This window comes from Narcine bancroftii, chromosome 3 (genome assembly GCF_036971445.1).
Source record: "Narcine bancroftii isolate sNarBan1 chromosome 3, sNarBan1.hap1, whole genome shotgun sequence".
NCBI classification, from domain to species: Eukaryota; Metazoa; Chordata; class Chondrichthyes; order Torpediniformes; family Narcinidae; genus Narcine; species Narcine bancroftii.
Genome location: NC_091471.1, coordinates 328137222 through 328153543, shown reverse-complemented (window position 1 = coordinate 328153543; position 16322 = coordinate 328137222). Strand labels below are relative to the sequence as shown.

Below are 16322 nucleotides of genomic sequence, written 5' to 3'. Positions count from 1 at the left end.
ACTCATCTACTATTACTTTAACTGCTTGCATCAAAATGTTAGCCTTTGCTTTCTGCTTATCCTCAGATGTCTGGACAAATGCTTTTTGTGTGATCTGTAGAAGCTGGGTTATTCCCTGCTCATGCCAATTTTCTGTCTTTTGTAATTTTCTCTTAATGTCTGGGGCTGAGTTGGTAACAAAACCTGTTAGTACCAATTGTTCCCCTGCTGGGGATTCTATGTCGAGACCCCCATATTGTATATATATTTGGTCCCAAAAATTGGTCTTAACTGTTCGGCACATCCCTGGGGATCTTCTATCAGGGAGGTCAGTTCTTTCTTAAAGTTACGCACTTCAGTACTGGTCAGGGGCACATTTACGAAACCGAGACCCTCTCCCATGGGAACTTCCCGCAGTGGTCTCATCCAATTGGTTTCTTAGCTTATTAGGTCTGGGTTCCTGCTCCCTGGGAAATGAATCAAAGGGTTCTGCCCTTTCTTCCTGAAGAGTCTCACGCTGTTCTGAATTAAAGTTACCTCTCTCTCCTGTCAACAGAGGTGGTAATCGAGTGCTTTGTGAGCAAGTTATCATACCACTCCTGCTCTCTTCTCTCTTCTCTAGTGGTGGGGGAGGTGGGGAAGGTGCAGAAGGGTAGGTCATAGGAGGGGAAGGAAAGATAGGAGCCGGCATAGGAGGAACATAAGGTGGAGGGAGGGAATGTAACACATCCCAACCCTGTGATTCAGGGACAAAAGGTTCCTCCTCTCTCTTATCCCTGAATTCTTTCTCATTCAAAACCAGCTGTTCAATGGATCCCTTGAGCCAGCAGGCTGCATATTCCCTGCTCTCAACATTGTCTTTCTGGTTTTGATAGAGCCATAGGTTCAAAGCTTTACACATCCATTCATCCTCGGATCCGAATTTTGGCCAGTACACGGAGCTCCCTTTAACCGGGTATTTAACCCATTCAATACGACAATACCTGACCATTGTCAGTTTGTCTTTACCACGGGTCTTTCCTGTGCCCCACTCAGATAACATCAACCCAAGCGGGCTGTACGTAGCTATCTGGTGGTCACGTCCTGTGTCAGGACTCTCTTCTTTACTGCCCGTTATTCCCATGCTTAGAAACAAGTAAAATACCTGACCGTCGTCAGTTTCTCTTTACCACGGGTCTTTCCTGTGCCCCACTCAGATAACATCAACCCAAGCGGGCTGTACGTAGCTATCTGGTGGTCACGTCCTGTGTCAGGACTCTCATCTCTACTGCCCGCTATTCCCATGCTTAGGAACAAGTAAAATACTCTTACCGAGTTCTGGCAGTACTGCTCTAGCGCGCGTCCTTCCGCCGTTTGTTCTCAATGCCTCTTCTCGGATATCACTCGCTTCTTCCACTGACCAGCCACCCGTCGCCCGTGAGTCCAGCTGAATCAGCCGGGGTGCACCTACTCTCGTCGTCGGGGTACTCTGTCAGTGGAGGGAGTGTGATCCCGGACGAGCCCCCATTTGTTAGAAATTAAAGTACCTTTAAAGAAATTGCTCGAGACAAAAATTGAGAACAAAGAACATTTATTACTACAACAATGCAAAGTTGGGTGCTTCCCCTTACCCTGGGAATACACACACATACTGGGGCTCACCCAACTTTTATACAGTCAATTTCAGTATCAGAATGCCCTCCCCCTTACATTCTTCTGCCCCCCTGGATGGGTTTGGCATAGGTAATCCTTCCTGCCTACGTGCAGTTTCAGTACACTTGGAGGACCAGGGGGTATCCTGTGGGTGCCCCATCATGTCATTGTCCTTATTCACACCTTCCTGATTCTCTGGGCTACAGTCTCTTGATATGCAGAGTTGACTCATTCTATCTAGGGTTGGCTAATTTCATATGTATAAATCTGTGTATGGTTAGCTAATTAGAAATGTATGACTTGGTACTTCTGTCCAGGGCTAGGAGACCCTTATCTGATCCAGACTACCTCAACTTCCTACATTCTATTGTACCTTACCATTCCTTATCTTAGTCCTATGGTCTTGTCACAAAGACTAGAAGATTCTTATGTTAATCGTGCTGACTCTGCTTTCCTGCATCCTAAGCCCCAAGTTTATCCTGTTTGAACTGGTTACAGCCATTTACTGATGAACTTTAGTTTCTTCCATGTTCATAATTTTAGATCAATTTTCCCATCTCTCACACCAGTATGTCTCCAAATGCATGTCTCGACTTTCGGGGGAGGCCGAGGAGATTTGGCCCTCCATCCATCTGCGGGTTTACCATGGAAAGTGGGCTCCAGGCACAGCAGGGTCTGTCTCAGGCCCACCCCCTCCCGCCTAGTGCAGACGTCAATGTGAAAGCACGACCTCAAGGAGGCAGCCACCATTGTAACTGACTCCAACTTTGTATGTTTGTGGGTGACATGGAGGTCAGAGGAGTTGTGGATGGAGCTGAGGGTTGTCAAAGGTTACAAGAGGATATAGACAGGATGCACAGTAGGGCAGAGAAGTGGCAGATAGAGTTCAATCCGGATCAGTGTGAAGTGATGCATTTTGGAAGGACAAACCAGAAGGGTTAATGGTCATTTACTGAACAGTGTGGAGCAACAGAGGGACCTTGGGATCCAAATCCATACATCACTCAAGGTCACCTCACACATCAATAGGATAGTTAAGAAGACCTGTGGGATTCTGGGCTTCATTAGTCAGGGGATTGAGTTCTGGAGTCGAGGGGTCACTTTGCAAATTTACAAATCTCTGTTGAGATCTCACTTGTGTTCAGTTCTGGTCACCTCATTACAGGAAGAATGTGGAAGCTCTGGAGAGGGGGCAGAGGAGATTCACTATGTTAGAAATTAAAGTACCTTTAAAGAAATTGCTCGAGACAAAAATTGAGAACAAAGAACATTTATTACTACAACAATGCAAAGTTGGGTGCTTCCCCTTACCCTGGGAATACACACACACACTGGGGCTCACCCAACTTTTATACAGTTGATTTCAGTGTAGGAATACCCTCCCCCTTACATTCTTCTGCCTCCTGCTGGAGAGGTTTGGCATTAGGCAATCCTGCCTGCCTACGTGCAATTTCAGTATACTTGGAGAACCAGGGGGGGGTATCCTGTCGGTGTCCCTTCATGTCATTGTCCTTATTCACACCTTCCTGATTCTCGGGGCTACAGTCTCTTGATATGCAGAGTTGACTCATTCTATCTAGGGTTGGCTAATTTCATATGTATAAATCTGTGTATGGTTAGCTAATTAGAAATGTATGACTTGGTACTTCTGTCCAGGGCTAGGAGACCCTTATCTGATCCAGACTACCTCAACTTCCTACATTCTATTGTACCTTACCATTCCTTATCTTAGTCCTATGGTCTTGTCACAAAGACTAGAAGATTCTTATGTTAATCGTGCTGACTCTGCTTTCCTGCATCCTAAGCCCCAAACTTATCCTGTTTGAACTGGTTTCAGCCATTTTACTGATGAACTTTAGTTTCTTCCATGTTCATAATTTTAGGTCAATTTTCCCATCTCTCACAATCCTCACTTTTCTTTTAGATCAGTAATACTGATCTTTCACCATGATCAGTGTTACTGATCTTTGGTTACTAGTGTCAGTGTGACTGATTCCCCCCCCCCCCCTTTCCTCACTTTTCTTTTAGATCAGTAACACTGATCTTTCAAGTGTAAGGTGTAGTTTTACCCAGCTGGTCAATAACCGAATTGTAATGTCTGTGTAAAGTCTTTAGGTAGGGGAGCACCATGAAGGTCAGAGTAGCGAGTCCAGCTGCTTATTAGGGTTGTGAGTATCAGGCTCCAGTTCTCAGTAAAGAGTCTAGTCCATCCCACATCAGTCCGAAGTTGCCACGTCTGAACATGGGCATGGGCAGATTCACGTTGAAACATTGAAGCAGTGTCTTTTAACCACCCGACCTTTGTAAGTGTTGTCCCGACGAAGTCTGTGAGAGACGCTGCCTTCAGCAGCGAACAAGTAGCAGTCTATGAGAAGCGCTGCCTTCAGCAGCGAACGAGTAGCAGTCTATGAGAAGCGCTGCCTTCAGCAGCGAACGAGTAGCAGTAGTCAGGCGGTTCCGTTTGATTGTGGCTCGTATCTGATGTCCTCTTCAGCCCCGAACCCTAGGGCCACCGATCTCCGAAGGCTGTTTGGAGCCTGATATTAAAGTGTCAAGCAGCTCACGTTGTTGGAAACTGGTGCTCCCTTTCATGGGGTGATGAAAAGTGACCAAGCTGGGGGGGGTTGTTTCTTGTGATTTAACTGTGTGTTGCAGCTTGTCTGCTAACATTAGCATATGTATCATTGAACTTGTGAGTTGCAGCCTGTCTGTGTACATTAGCATATGTATTAACTCTCTCTCTCTCTGTTACATGTACAATCCTGACTACCATTCTGTCTGTCTTTGTCCCACCATGTCCTTTGTGCTATCGCCTCAAAACTCTTGTCTCTAATACCTGTGTAGGCTATGATACAAATTAGATGTACTCCACTAAAGCTGTTTAATTCCCCTGGTCCGTATTGGGATCCCTTATATCCCATTATGACTATACATTAAATCTATGCCCTGTCTACATTCTAAAGGAGCTGAATTGTAACCTCTGCTGCCCCTATTCCAGGGGGGCTTAAAACATTAACGAACAATATTCCAAAGAAATTAGTAAACAGCAATGAACAATACATGTAAAGCTCATTAAAAAAAAAACAGCAATAAAAGACAACAAGAACTGAATTAACCACAATAAATGTAAAGCTCATTGAAAACTGCAATAAAATACAATAAGAACTGAATATAACCACAATAAATGTAAAGCTCATTGAAAACTGCAATAAAATACAATGAGAACTGAATAAAGCACAATAAATGTAAAGCTCATTAAAAACAGCATTAAAATACAATAAGAACTGAATAAAGCACAATAAATGTAAAGCTCATTGAAAACTGCAATAAAATATAACAATAACTGAATAAACAACAATAAAGAAATGAAAAAAAATGTAACATTACGGCACTTTGTCACGGCGCAGTGTAAGTTTCAGGTCTGATGGATGAGGAACTGCACGCCAGGTTGAGGTTTGAATCTGTGTGTCGTGATGTTGTGGTTCAGAAGCTGTTTTAATTCTTTGAATGTGGGTCCAGCCTTTCTCTCTTGTTCTTACTGCGGTGTCTGTAATTAAAAGTACACAGAAGGGACCATCCCAGGCAGGTTTTAGTTGATCCTCTTGCCATGCTTTTACATAAACACAATCGCCAGGTTTTAATAAAATGAATAACAATCTGACTTTCCTTTGTGTTAGTGTAAAAAATGTAAAATGAAACACAAACCATATTTGCATGGGTTTTGAATATGTTAGACCTTATTAAAATGCAGTTGGAGCTGCTTGTCTGTATGGGGCACAACCCTCCAATTTGTTAGAGTACATAACAGACATTGTAGCACAAGAGCTCCAATTTGTTAGAGTACATAACAGACATTGTAGCACAAGAGCCTCTGCAAGAGAACTTGAAACATATTCAACCTTTAGTTCTGCCTTAAGTAAAATGCCTTGTGCCACAGCTCACAGGAGCTGGCCTTATTTAAAACAGTCTGTAAAACAGGCACCAAAAAAAAGTTAAAAGATGTTCTTATGAAGATTGCACACACAATAATTTAAGTACAGGCTAGTTTCTATTATATTCCACTTAAAAGTTCTGCTGCATGAATCCTGGAGCTTGTGGAGTCATTATTGAATCAAGAAATATTGGTACCATGCCAATCTCATTCTAACATGCCAATTTCTCGTCCTTAAGTCAAGATGTATTGAATAGCATCTGGTACAAGATCTGTGAGTTCTTAATGATATTATTATTCTTATGCACCCAATTGTTCTGAACTATGCCACCAATTTAAATCATATTCCACCTATTGCAGTACTCACACAGCACCATAGACCAGTTCGCAGGTTTATTTCTCCATTAAGCTGAATCCAGTTGCGCAGGGTTTACCTCCGTGATTATTTACAATGTAACTTCCGCACTACCGGATTTAAATATAAACCTGATGAATGGGGGAAAGTTATCATGAATTAAATAACAGCGGCAATACAGAGAAATTGTGCTGAGGCATTAATTTCACTCCGGAGGAAAATGCACCAGAGAAATGAATGATTAAACTTATAGGAATCCCCATAGGAATCCCCAGAGGTTTCTTTATTCTCCAGAGGTGGGTGATCTTTAAACTCACGGACCTTGACTGCTGAATGTGTAGAAGAAATGTATTAAATGTGTTGATAGGGCTCCATACCTCTAACTGCAAGACAAGAGCCTGAAGCCTCAATTTCAAGTGCCACAGTGCACTTAAAGGGACATGCACACTCCTGCTTCAACTGGCTGAACCAGCCACTTTACACATCAGATCCTTTCTTTATCTTACATACACTTAAAATAAGACGTGTAGAACTCACCCTATTTGCGCAAACATTTCTCCCTGCAAATGTTATAACATCACAACTCTCAGGTACTCCCTGTGCAAAATCACATTTGAATACAATTTATTTCATAAATTGGAATTAACTGGTAGTTAAATTCGCTCATTCTACAGTATTGATAAACGATCCTTTATGACATTTAATTTTTAGAATGAATTTTAATCAATAATGGTCAGTGACTGAAGTGGGAAGTCGTGATTTATGAAATTATCTCTGGTCTCTACTCTCCCACTCCCTGCACTTCTCCCAACATTCAGGAGCTGGCACACAGTCCCTGCCTTTTTCCATGTTACTCATCTACTATTACTTTAACTGCTTGCATCAAAATGTTAGCCTTTGCTTTCTGCTTATCCTCAGATGTCTGGACAAATGCTTTTTGTGTGATCTGTAGAAGCTGGGTTATTCCCTGCTCATGCCAATTTTCTGTCTTTTGTAATTTTCTCTTAATGTCTGGGGCTGAGTTGGTAACAAAACCTGTTAGTACCAATTGTTCCCCTGCTGGGGATTCTATGTCGAGACCCCCATATTGTATATATATTTGGTCCCAAAAATTGGTCTTAACTGTTCGGCACATCCCTGGGGATCTTCTATCAGGGAGGTCAGTTCTTTCTTAAAGTTACGCACTTCAGTACTGGTCAGGGGCACATTTACGAAACCGAGACCCTCTCCCATGGGAACTTCCCGCAGTGGTCTCATCCAATTGGTTTCTTAGCTTATTAGGTCTGGGTTCCTGCTCCCTGGGAAATGAATCAAAGGGTTCTGCCCTTTCTTCCTGAAGAGTCTCACGCTGTTCTGAATTAAAGTTACCTCTCTCTCCTGTCAACAGAGGTGGTAATCGAGTGCTTTGTGAGCAAGTTATCATACCACTCCTGCTCTCTTCTCTCTTCTCTAGTGGTGGGGGAGGTGGGGAAGGTGCAGAAGGGTAGGTCATAGGAGGGGAAGGAAAGATAGGAGCCGGCATAGGAGGAACATAAGGTGGAGGGAGGGAATGTAACACATCCCAACCCTGTGATTCAGGGACAAAAGGTTCCTCCTCTCTCTTATCCCTGAATTCTTTCTCATTCAAAACCAGCTGTTCAATGGATCCCTTGAGCCAGCAGGCTGCATATTCCCTGCTCTCAACATTGTCTTTCTGGTTTTGATAGAGCCATAGGTTCAAAGCTTTACACATCCATTCATCCTCGGATCCGAATTTTGGCCAGTACACGGAGCTCCCTTTAACCGGGTATTTAACCCATTCAATACGACAATACCTGACCGTCGTCAGTTTCTCTTTACCACGGGTCTTTCCTGTGCCCCACTCAGATAACATCAACCCAAGCGGGCTGTACGTAGCTATCTGGTGGTCACGTCCTGTGTCAGGACTCTCATCTCTACTGCCCGCTATTCCCATGCTTAGGAACAAGTAAAATACTCTTACCGAGTTCTGGCAGTACTGCTCTAGCGCGCGTCCTTCCGCCGTTTGTTCTCAATGCCTCTTCTCGGATATCACTCGCTTCTTCCACTGACCAGCCACCCGTCGCCCGTGAGTCCAGCTGAATCAGCCGGGGTGCACCTACTCTCGTCGTCGGGGTACTCTGTCAGTGGAGGGAGTGTGATCCCGGACGAGCCCCCATTTGTTAGAAATTAAAGTACCTTTAAAGAAATTGCTCGAGACAAAAATTGAGAACAAAGAACATTTATTACTACAACAATGCAAAGTTGGGTGCTTCCCCTTACCCTGGGAATACACACACACACTGGGGCTCACCCAACTTTTATACAGTTGATTTCAGTGTAGGAATACCCTCCCCCTTACATTCTTCTGCCTCCTGCTGGAGAGGTTTGGCATTAGGCAATCCTGCCTGCCTACGTGCAATTTCAGTATACTTGGAGAACCAGGGGGGGGTATCCTGTCGGTGTCCCTTCATGTCATTGTCCTTATTCACACCTTCCTGATTCTCGGGGCTACAGTCTCTTGATATGCAGAGTTGACTCATTCTATCTAGGGTTGGCTAATTTCATATGTATAAATCTGTGTATGGTTAGCTAATTAGAAATGTATGACTTGGTACTTCTGTCCAGGGCTAGGAGACCCTTATCTGATCCAGACTACCTCAACTTCCTACATTCTATTATACCTTACCATTCCTTATCTTAGTCCTATGGTCTTGTCACAAAGACTAGAAGATTCTTATGTTAATCGTGCTGACTCTGCTTTCCTGCATCCTAAGCCCCAAACTTATCCTGTTTGAACTGGTTTCAGCCATTTTACTGATGAACTTTAGTTTCTTCCATGTTCATAATTTTAGGTCAATTTTCCCATCTCTCACAACTAGGATTGGGAAACAAGTCTCATGAGGCATGATTTGCAGAGCTTCAGAGCATAGAAGGATGAGAGTGTTAGAAATAGAAGTACCTTTAAAGAAATTGCTCGAGACAAAAATTGAGAACAAAGAACATTTATTACAGCAACAATGCAAAGTTGGGTGCTTCCCCTTACCCTGGGAATACACACACATACTGGGGCTCACCCAACTTCTATACAGTTGATTTCAGTATAGGAATACCCTCCCCCTTACATTCTTCTGCCTCCTGCTGGAGAGGTTTGGCATTAGGCAATCCTGCCTGCCTACGTGCAATTTCAGTATACTTGGAGGACCAGTGGGTATCCTGTCGGTGTCCCTTCATGTTATTGTCCTTATTCACACCTTCCTGATTCTCGGGGCTACAGTCTCTTGATATGCAGAGTTGGCTCATCCTGTCTAGGGTTGGCTAATTTAATATGTATAAATCTGTGTAAGGTTAGCTAATTAGATATGTAGGACTTGGTACTTCTGTCCAGGGCTAGGAGACCCTTATCTGATCCAGACTACCTCAACTTCCTACATTCTATTGTTCCTTACCACTCCTTATCTTAGTCTTATGGTCTTGTCACAAAGACTAGAAGATTCTTATGTTAATCGTGCTGACTCTGCTTTCCTGCATCCTAATCCCCAAGTTCATCCTGTTTGTACTGGTTACAGCCATTAACTGATGTATGAATTTTAGTTTCCTTCATGTTCATAATTTTAGATCAGTTTTCCCATCTCTCACAAGAGGAAGCTTGATATTAATAGATTCTGAGAGTAGACAGGGTTGACGGCCAGTGCCTGCTTCCCAGAGCAGGATCACCAGTGGACAAAATGAAGGGAGGGAAGTTCAGGGTTAAGTATTTTTTCACACAGAGAGTAGTGGGGACCAGGAATGCCTCACCAGGGGGTAGTGATGAAGGCTGGAACATTTAAGAGACTCTTAGACAGGTCCACAGATGGGTCATGGGATAGGGAGGGATTAGTGTTTGTTTAAGGAATGTATGGGTCGGCACAAGATCGAGGGCCGAAGAGTCTGGACTGGGCTGCAGTGTTCGATGATCTAGGTGCATCCAGGTTGGGAAAACCCTGAACGATTTGGTGGGAGACACACTCGCCCGCAGCTGTTGACAGCCCGGGTGTAATCGTAGACATCCTCAGCCGAGTCCTTGAATGTTGCCCATTCTGCTAACTCAAAGATGCCCTGCTCTTGGGCATGAGGGTCACCGTGAGTTCCCTCCCCACTGCTGCCTTTATGAAGGCACCCATTGAGCCTTCAGGATTCAGGACTGACGGGAGCGAGCTCCCAATTGTCACCGTTTTACATCTCCCCTCTCCCCACCACCCCCCCCTCATTGCCACCCTCCGAATGCCGCAGGTCTCCGACTGGGTGAAGATCTGCGCGCTCCCTCCGGCCATGGACAACCCTAGTGACCAGCGCCGCAGCGAGAAGGAAGGCCGACGTCATCCCACAGGTGAGGCACCTGGGTGTCAGTGGGTGTCACTGTGGGATAGGTGAGAGGGGGTGGTGGGGAGGTGAAATGCCTTGGTGTGACAAAAGATGCCAGCTGCAACACCACACTGGCCAGGGGCATGTATCTGTCCGTGGGGAAATAGTGTTTCACCAACTTTAAAGGTTTAATTTACAAGATTCATCCTTCATTAGTTGGAGGATTGAGTTCAGGAGTCAAGAGGTCACATTGCAACTCTACAAATCTCTGGTGAGACCCCACTTGGAGGATTGTGTTCAGTTCTGGTCACCTCATTACAGGAAGAATGTGGTCGCTTTGGAGAGGGGGCAAAGGAGATTTACCAGGATTGGTGGGACTTTTCTCTTTGGAGTGTAGAAGGATGAGGGGAGACTTGATAGAGGTGAACAAGATTCTGAGAGGTGTAGACAGGGTGGACGGCCAGCGCCTGTTTCCCAGACACCAGAGGACAACTGTACAATGTGAAGGAAATTTTTTTCACACAGAGAGTTGTGGGGGCCTGGAATGCCTCACCAGATGTCTCAGTGGTGGAGGCTGGAACATTTAAGAGACTCTTAGACAGGCCCACAGATGGAAGGAAAATAGAGGGTTATGGGGCAGGGAAGATTAGGAATATATGGGTTGGCACCACATTGAGGACCAAAGGGTCTGTACTCTGCAGTCGCGTTCCATGTTCTGGCCCCATTCTTACTCCAAATCATTTCAGTAGGTTATAAAAGGCTCTGAACTCTGAGGCACTCCAGTTCCCAGCCCTACAGTCTTGGCAACTGCTCTCTCTACCCACTGTTGCTCACTTGATTTTCAAACCCAACCTTGTGGAACCTCATGAAATACTTTAATTTTAGACCCAGCGAGGTAAGAGGCCATTTTGGCCCGCAAGCCCATGCCACCCAAATTCATCCCATTAATCTACAACCCTGGCACGTTTTGAATGATGGGAGGAAACTGGAGCCCCCCCACCCCCCCAACCGGGTGGGGTGGGAAAGGAACTGACGTAGACACAGGGAGAACGTACAAACTCCTCAGACAGTGTGGGGTTGATTGCTGGCGCTGTAACTCAGTTCCTGAAGTCCAGGCAACATCCGGGTAAATCTTCTCTGCACTCTTTCTATCTTACTGATATCTTTCCTGTAGTTCGGTCACCAAAACTGCACACAATTCTCCAAATTTGGCCTCACCAATGTCTTATACAACTTTACCATCACATCCCAACTCCTGGACTCGATACTTTGATTTATGAAGGCCAGTGTGTCAAAAGCTCTCTTTACGACCCTGTCCACCTGTGACGCCACTTTCAGGGAATTATGTCTCTAGATTACCAGATCCCTCTGTTCTACCGCACTCCTCAGTTCCCGACCATTCACTGTGTATGTCTTTGTGGGTTTGTCCTTCCAAAATGCAACACCTCACTCTTGTCTGCATTAAACTCCCTCCCTTCATTTTGTCCAGATGTTCTCTGGTGTTACTGATCTTTCCCTGGGAAACAGGCGCTGGCCATCCACCCTATCTTTGCCTCTTAGAATCTTGTCAACCTCTATCGTCTCCACTCATCCTTTTACGCTTCAAAGAGGAAAGTCCCAGCTCTGTTTAACCTTGCCTCCTGAGACTTGTTTCCCATTCCTGGTGAATATCCTCTGCCCCCTCTCCAGAGCAATCACATCCTTCCAGCAATGAGGTGACCAGAACTGAACACAGTCCTCCAAGTGTGGAGAGTTACTGGGAGAAGCTGTTCCTCAGCCTGGTGGTCCTGGCTCTGATCCTCCTATATCTCTTCCCCAACAGGAGCAGCTGAAAGACGTTGTGTCTGGGGGAGGGGGGGAGCTCCTGGACGATTTTGTGTGACCTCTTCAGAAAACAATCCCAGTCGATCACATCGTTGGGATGGGGAGGGACACTTCTCTGTCGCTCTTGTGGTCCTGTGAATGGACCTCCGATCTGTTTCTCTGCAGCGACCATACCCACACTGTGATGCAGCCAGCCAGGATGCTCGAAATAGAGCTCCTATGGAAGGTTGACATGGCGGTGGCCTTGCCCACTTCAGTCTTCTCAGGAAGTACAGACACCGTTGCGCCTTCCTGACCAGAGAGGAGATGTTGAGTGTCCACGATGGGTCACTCGTTGAGTGAACTCCGAGGAACTTGGTTCTCACCATTCAAGAGTTGTTATGTGTAGTGGAGGGGAGTCATTCCTCAAGTCCACAGTCCATCTTTGTCATGAACAAGCAGGTTCAGCGGTTTAGGAAATGTTAACACAGAAACAGGTGAGGCTTGTCTCTCGAAATGAAAAGATGTAAAAGCTACCGTGTATATGTTTACAGGGCATAATCCCTACCTGGAATACTACAGAGTGTGTAATGCTCGGCCACCATTAACCTACGCTGCTCTCATCAGATGGGTAAGGCCCCAATCGGAAAATATCTCATTAATCCCCACATCCCCTCACTGTAACCCCCACACCCACCTCACTGTAGCCCCAACACCCCCACACTGTAACCCCAACACTCCCCTCACTGTAACCCCCACACCCCCTCACTTTAACCCCAACTCCCCACACACTGTAACCCCAACTCCCCACACACTGTAACCCCAACACCCCACTCACTGTAACCCCCACCACTCACTGTAACCCCCACACACCCTCAATGTAACCCGATACCACCTCACTGTAACACCCACATCCCCTTACTGTAACCCCCACATTCCCTCACTGTAACCCCCCACATCCCCTCACTGCAACCCCCACACACCTCACTGTAACCCCCACATCCCCTCACTGTAACCCCCACTCACCCTCATTGTAACCCACTCCACCCTCACTGTAACCCCCGTATCCCCTCACTGTAACCCCCACTCCCCATCAATGTAACCCCCACCCTCCCTCAGTGTAACCCCCAAATCCCCTCACTCTAACCTCCACTCCCTCCTCACTGTAACCCCAACACCACCTCACTGTAACCCCCACATCCCCCTCACTGTAACCCTCACATCCCCCTCACTGTAACCCCCACACACCCTCACTGTAACCCCACTCCCCCTCACTGTAAACCCGTCACCCCTCACTGTAACCCCGACAACCCCTCACTGTAACCCCCACATTCCCTCACTGTAACCCCCCACATTCCCTCACTGTAACCCCCCACATTCCCTCACTGTAACCCCCACATCCCCTCACTGTAACCCCCACTCACCCTCATTGTAACCCCCGTATCCCCTCACTGTAACCTCCACTCCCCCCTCACTGTAACCCCCACTCCCCCCTCACTGTAACACCCACATCCCCTCACTGTAACCCACACTCCCCCCTCAGTAACCCCGACATCCCCTCAATGTAACCCCCACTCCCCTCACTGTAACACCCACATCCCCTCACTGTAACCCACAGTCCCCCTCACTGTAACAGCCACATCCCCTCAATGTAACCCCCACTCCCCCCTCACTGTAACACCCACATCCCCTCACTGTAACCCCCACTCCCCCCTCACTGTAACACCCACATCCCCTCACTGTAACCCCCACTCCCCCCTCACTGTAACACCCACATCCCCTCACTGTAACCCCCACTCCCCCCTCACTGTAACACCCACATCCCCTCACTGTAACCCCCACTCCCCCCCAATATAACACCCACATCCCCTCAATGTAACCCCCACTCCCCCCTCACTGTAACACCCACATCCCCTCACTGTAACCCCCACTCCCCCCTCACTGTAACACCCACACCCTCCTCACTGTAACCGCCACTCCCGCCTCACTGTAACCCCTACACCCCCTCACTCTAACACTCTATCTTGTCCAGTCTCCGCCCTCGATTCGATCTGGGGGTCTCTGTTAGACCCTTTTCGTCCCCGTTTCTTGCGTCAGTCACCATCTCCCTCACCCCCTCCCCGCAGGCGATCCTGGAGTCCCCGAACCGTCAGCTCGCACTGAACGAAATCTACCGCTGGTTCACCAGCCGCTTTGCCTACTTCCGCTGCCACACCACCACCTGGAAGGTGAGGATGCCGGGGCGGTGGGGCGGTGGGTGGCAGTGAGAGGGTCCAGCTCGGGACCAGAGCCAGAGGGGAACTCAAGGGATGTTCCGATGGCGTTTCCCTGAACACTTTTCAGGGGCAGGGACAGGAGGGAAGGCGGGTTGGGGAGCGTCTGGGGCTGCGTCAGTGCGCGAAGCCCCAGGGAGTGCTGGATTGGATCGGAGTCGACGGGAGTGGGGGGGCGGGGGTCGCCGCTGAAGGGAAGCAACACCTCCCTTGTGGGTCCGCGTGGGTCATCCATTGCTCCCACTGTGGTGCCCTCTACATTGGCGAGCACCTCGGCTCTGACCATGACCACTGCAAGAGCACGGATCTCCCGGTAGCTGCCCGATTCAATTCTCCGTCCCGTTCCCTGGCCAACGTGTCTGTCCACAGTCTTGTGCACTGCTCGACTGAGACCACCCACAAATTGGAGGAGCAACACCTCATCTTCCGTTTCGGCCCCCTCCAAACGGATGGCATTAACATCAACTTTTCCGGTTTCCATTAGAAATCCGCCCCTTCTCCCCCATTCTTGGTCCCTGTCTCCTTTCCCCCAGCTTGGTCTTTCTCTCTTCCTGTCTCTCTCCCTCTCTCTCTTTATCTTCTTGTCTCTCTCTTCCGCCCCCTTTTCCCTTTGTCTCCTTTCACAGAGCCAAAATCAATTCTCACCTTCCCCCCCTCCTGTCATCATACCTAATTAACTCGTCTTGTCTGTATGTCTGGACTCCTCCCCCAACCTTTTAATACAAGTTGACGGTCTTTTTTACTCATACCGTGAAGACATGAATAAATACTCAGACTGGAGGCCTGTGCTTCAGGGATCGGTGCTGGGACTAGTGTTGTTTGTTGTCTGTATCTGGATAATCATGTGGGGAATTGGATCAGCAAGTTTGCAGATGACACTAAGATTGGAGGTGCTGTGGAACAGCTGATGGAGTTCAATGCAGACCAGTGTGAGGTGTTGCATTTTGGAAGGACATACCAAGAAAGGGCGTACACGGTGAACGGTCGGGCACTGAGGGAGAACAGAGGGATCTGGGAATCCAGAGACATAATTCCCTGAAAGTGGCGTCACAGGTGGACAGGGTCATAAAGAGAGTGCGAGAAACAGAAGTACCTTCACAGAATTTGCTTGAGACAAAAATTGAGAACAAAGAACTTTTATTATACAACAATGCAAAGTTGGGTGCTTCCCCTTACCCTGGGAATACACACACACACACTGGGGCTCACCCAACTTTTATACAGTTCATTTCAGTCTAGAAGCACCCTCCCCCTTACATTCTTCTGCCTCCTGGATGAGTTTGGCATTAGGCAATCCTGTCTGCCTACGTGCTGTTTTTGTGAACTTGGAGGATCAGTGGGTATCCTGTCGGTGTCCCATCATGCCATTGTCCTTATTCACACCTTCCGGACTCTCAGGGCTTACTAACTTCTTACACAGGTTAAGTGACAAGAAACACCCCTCCCCAACTTGGTCTCCTGTAAATCATCCTTTGGGTCACACAGACATTTGGAATGTTAAGAACCACCACTGTAAGGGGAGTTCCAGTTGTAAACGACGTAAGCTGCTCCAGAACACCACAGCTGCTTGGCATTTAAATCGTTTAATCAGACTCCAGCCTTGGAGATCATCACCGAACAGACAGTGATGGCCCTGAATTTATGGGCTTGCTAATTCTAAGGCTAGAAGACCCTTATCTTATTCAGACTAACATTCTATTATCTATCCTTATCCTATTCATACTGGCTTTATTCATTACACATATATCCATACTAGTTTTCTTCATCTTTTATATTTTCATATTAGTTTTACTCATCTCTCACAATCCTCACTTTTCTTTTAGCTACGCTTCGTGAATTCTCAACTGGAATGTATTACTTGTAAACTTGGTCTTTTTCCCAGCGGGTCAGTAAATGAACTGCAGTCTCAGCATCATCAGACAGAATTTGGGAAACATACATCCTTTGGGTTATAGTGTTCTGACGAGGGGTCTGTTGAATTAAATACTGCACACATCTTTTGGCAGGG

General features: G+C 46.9%; 1 protein-coding gene across 1 annotated transcript in view; it reads left to right on the top strand.

The window, feature by feature from the left end:
- Positions 1-16322, top strand: part of LOC138756875 (forkhead box protein P1-like) — a 54580-nt gene that overhangs the window by 30423 nt on the left and 7835 nt on the right. Inside the window, exons 13-15 of the mRNA XM_069923269.1 lie at positions 10167-10263; positions 12596-12672; positions 14168-14269. Of these exons, the coding sequence (XP_069779370.1) occupies positions 10167-10263; positions 12596-12672; positions 14168-14269 (276 nt within the window). The remainder of the gene's footprint in view (positions 1-10166; positions 10264-12595; positions 12673-14167; positions 14270-16322) is intronic.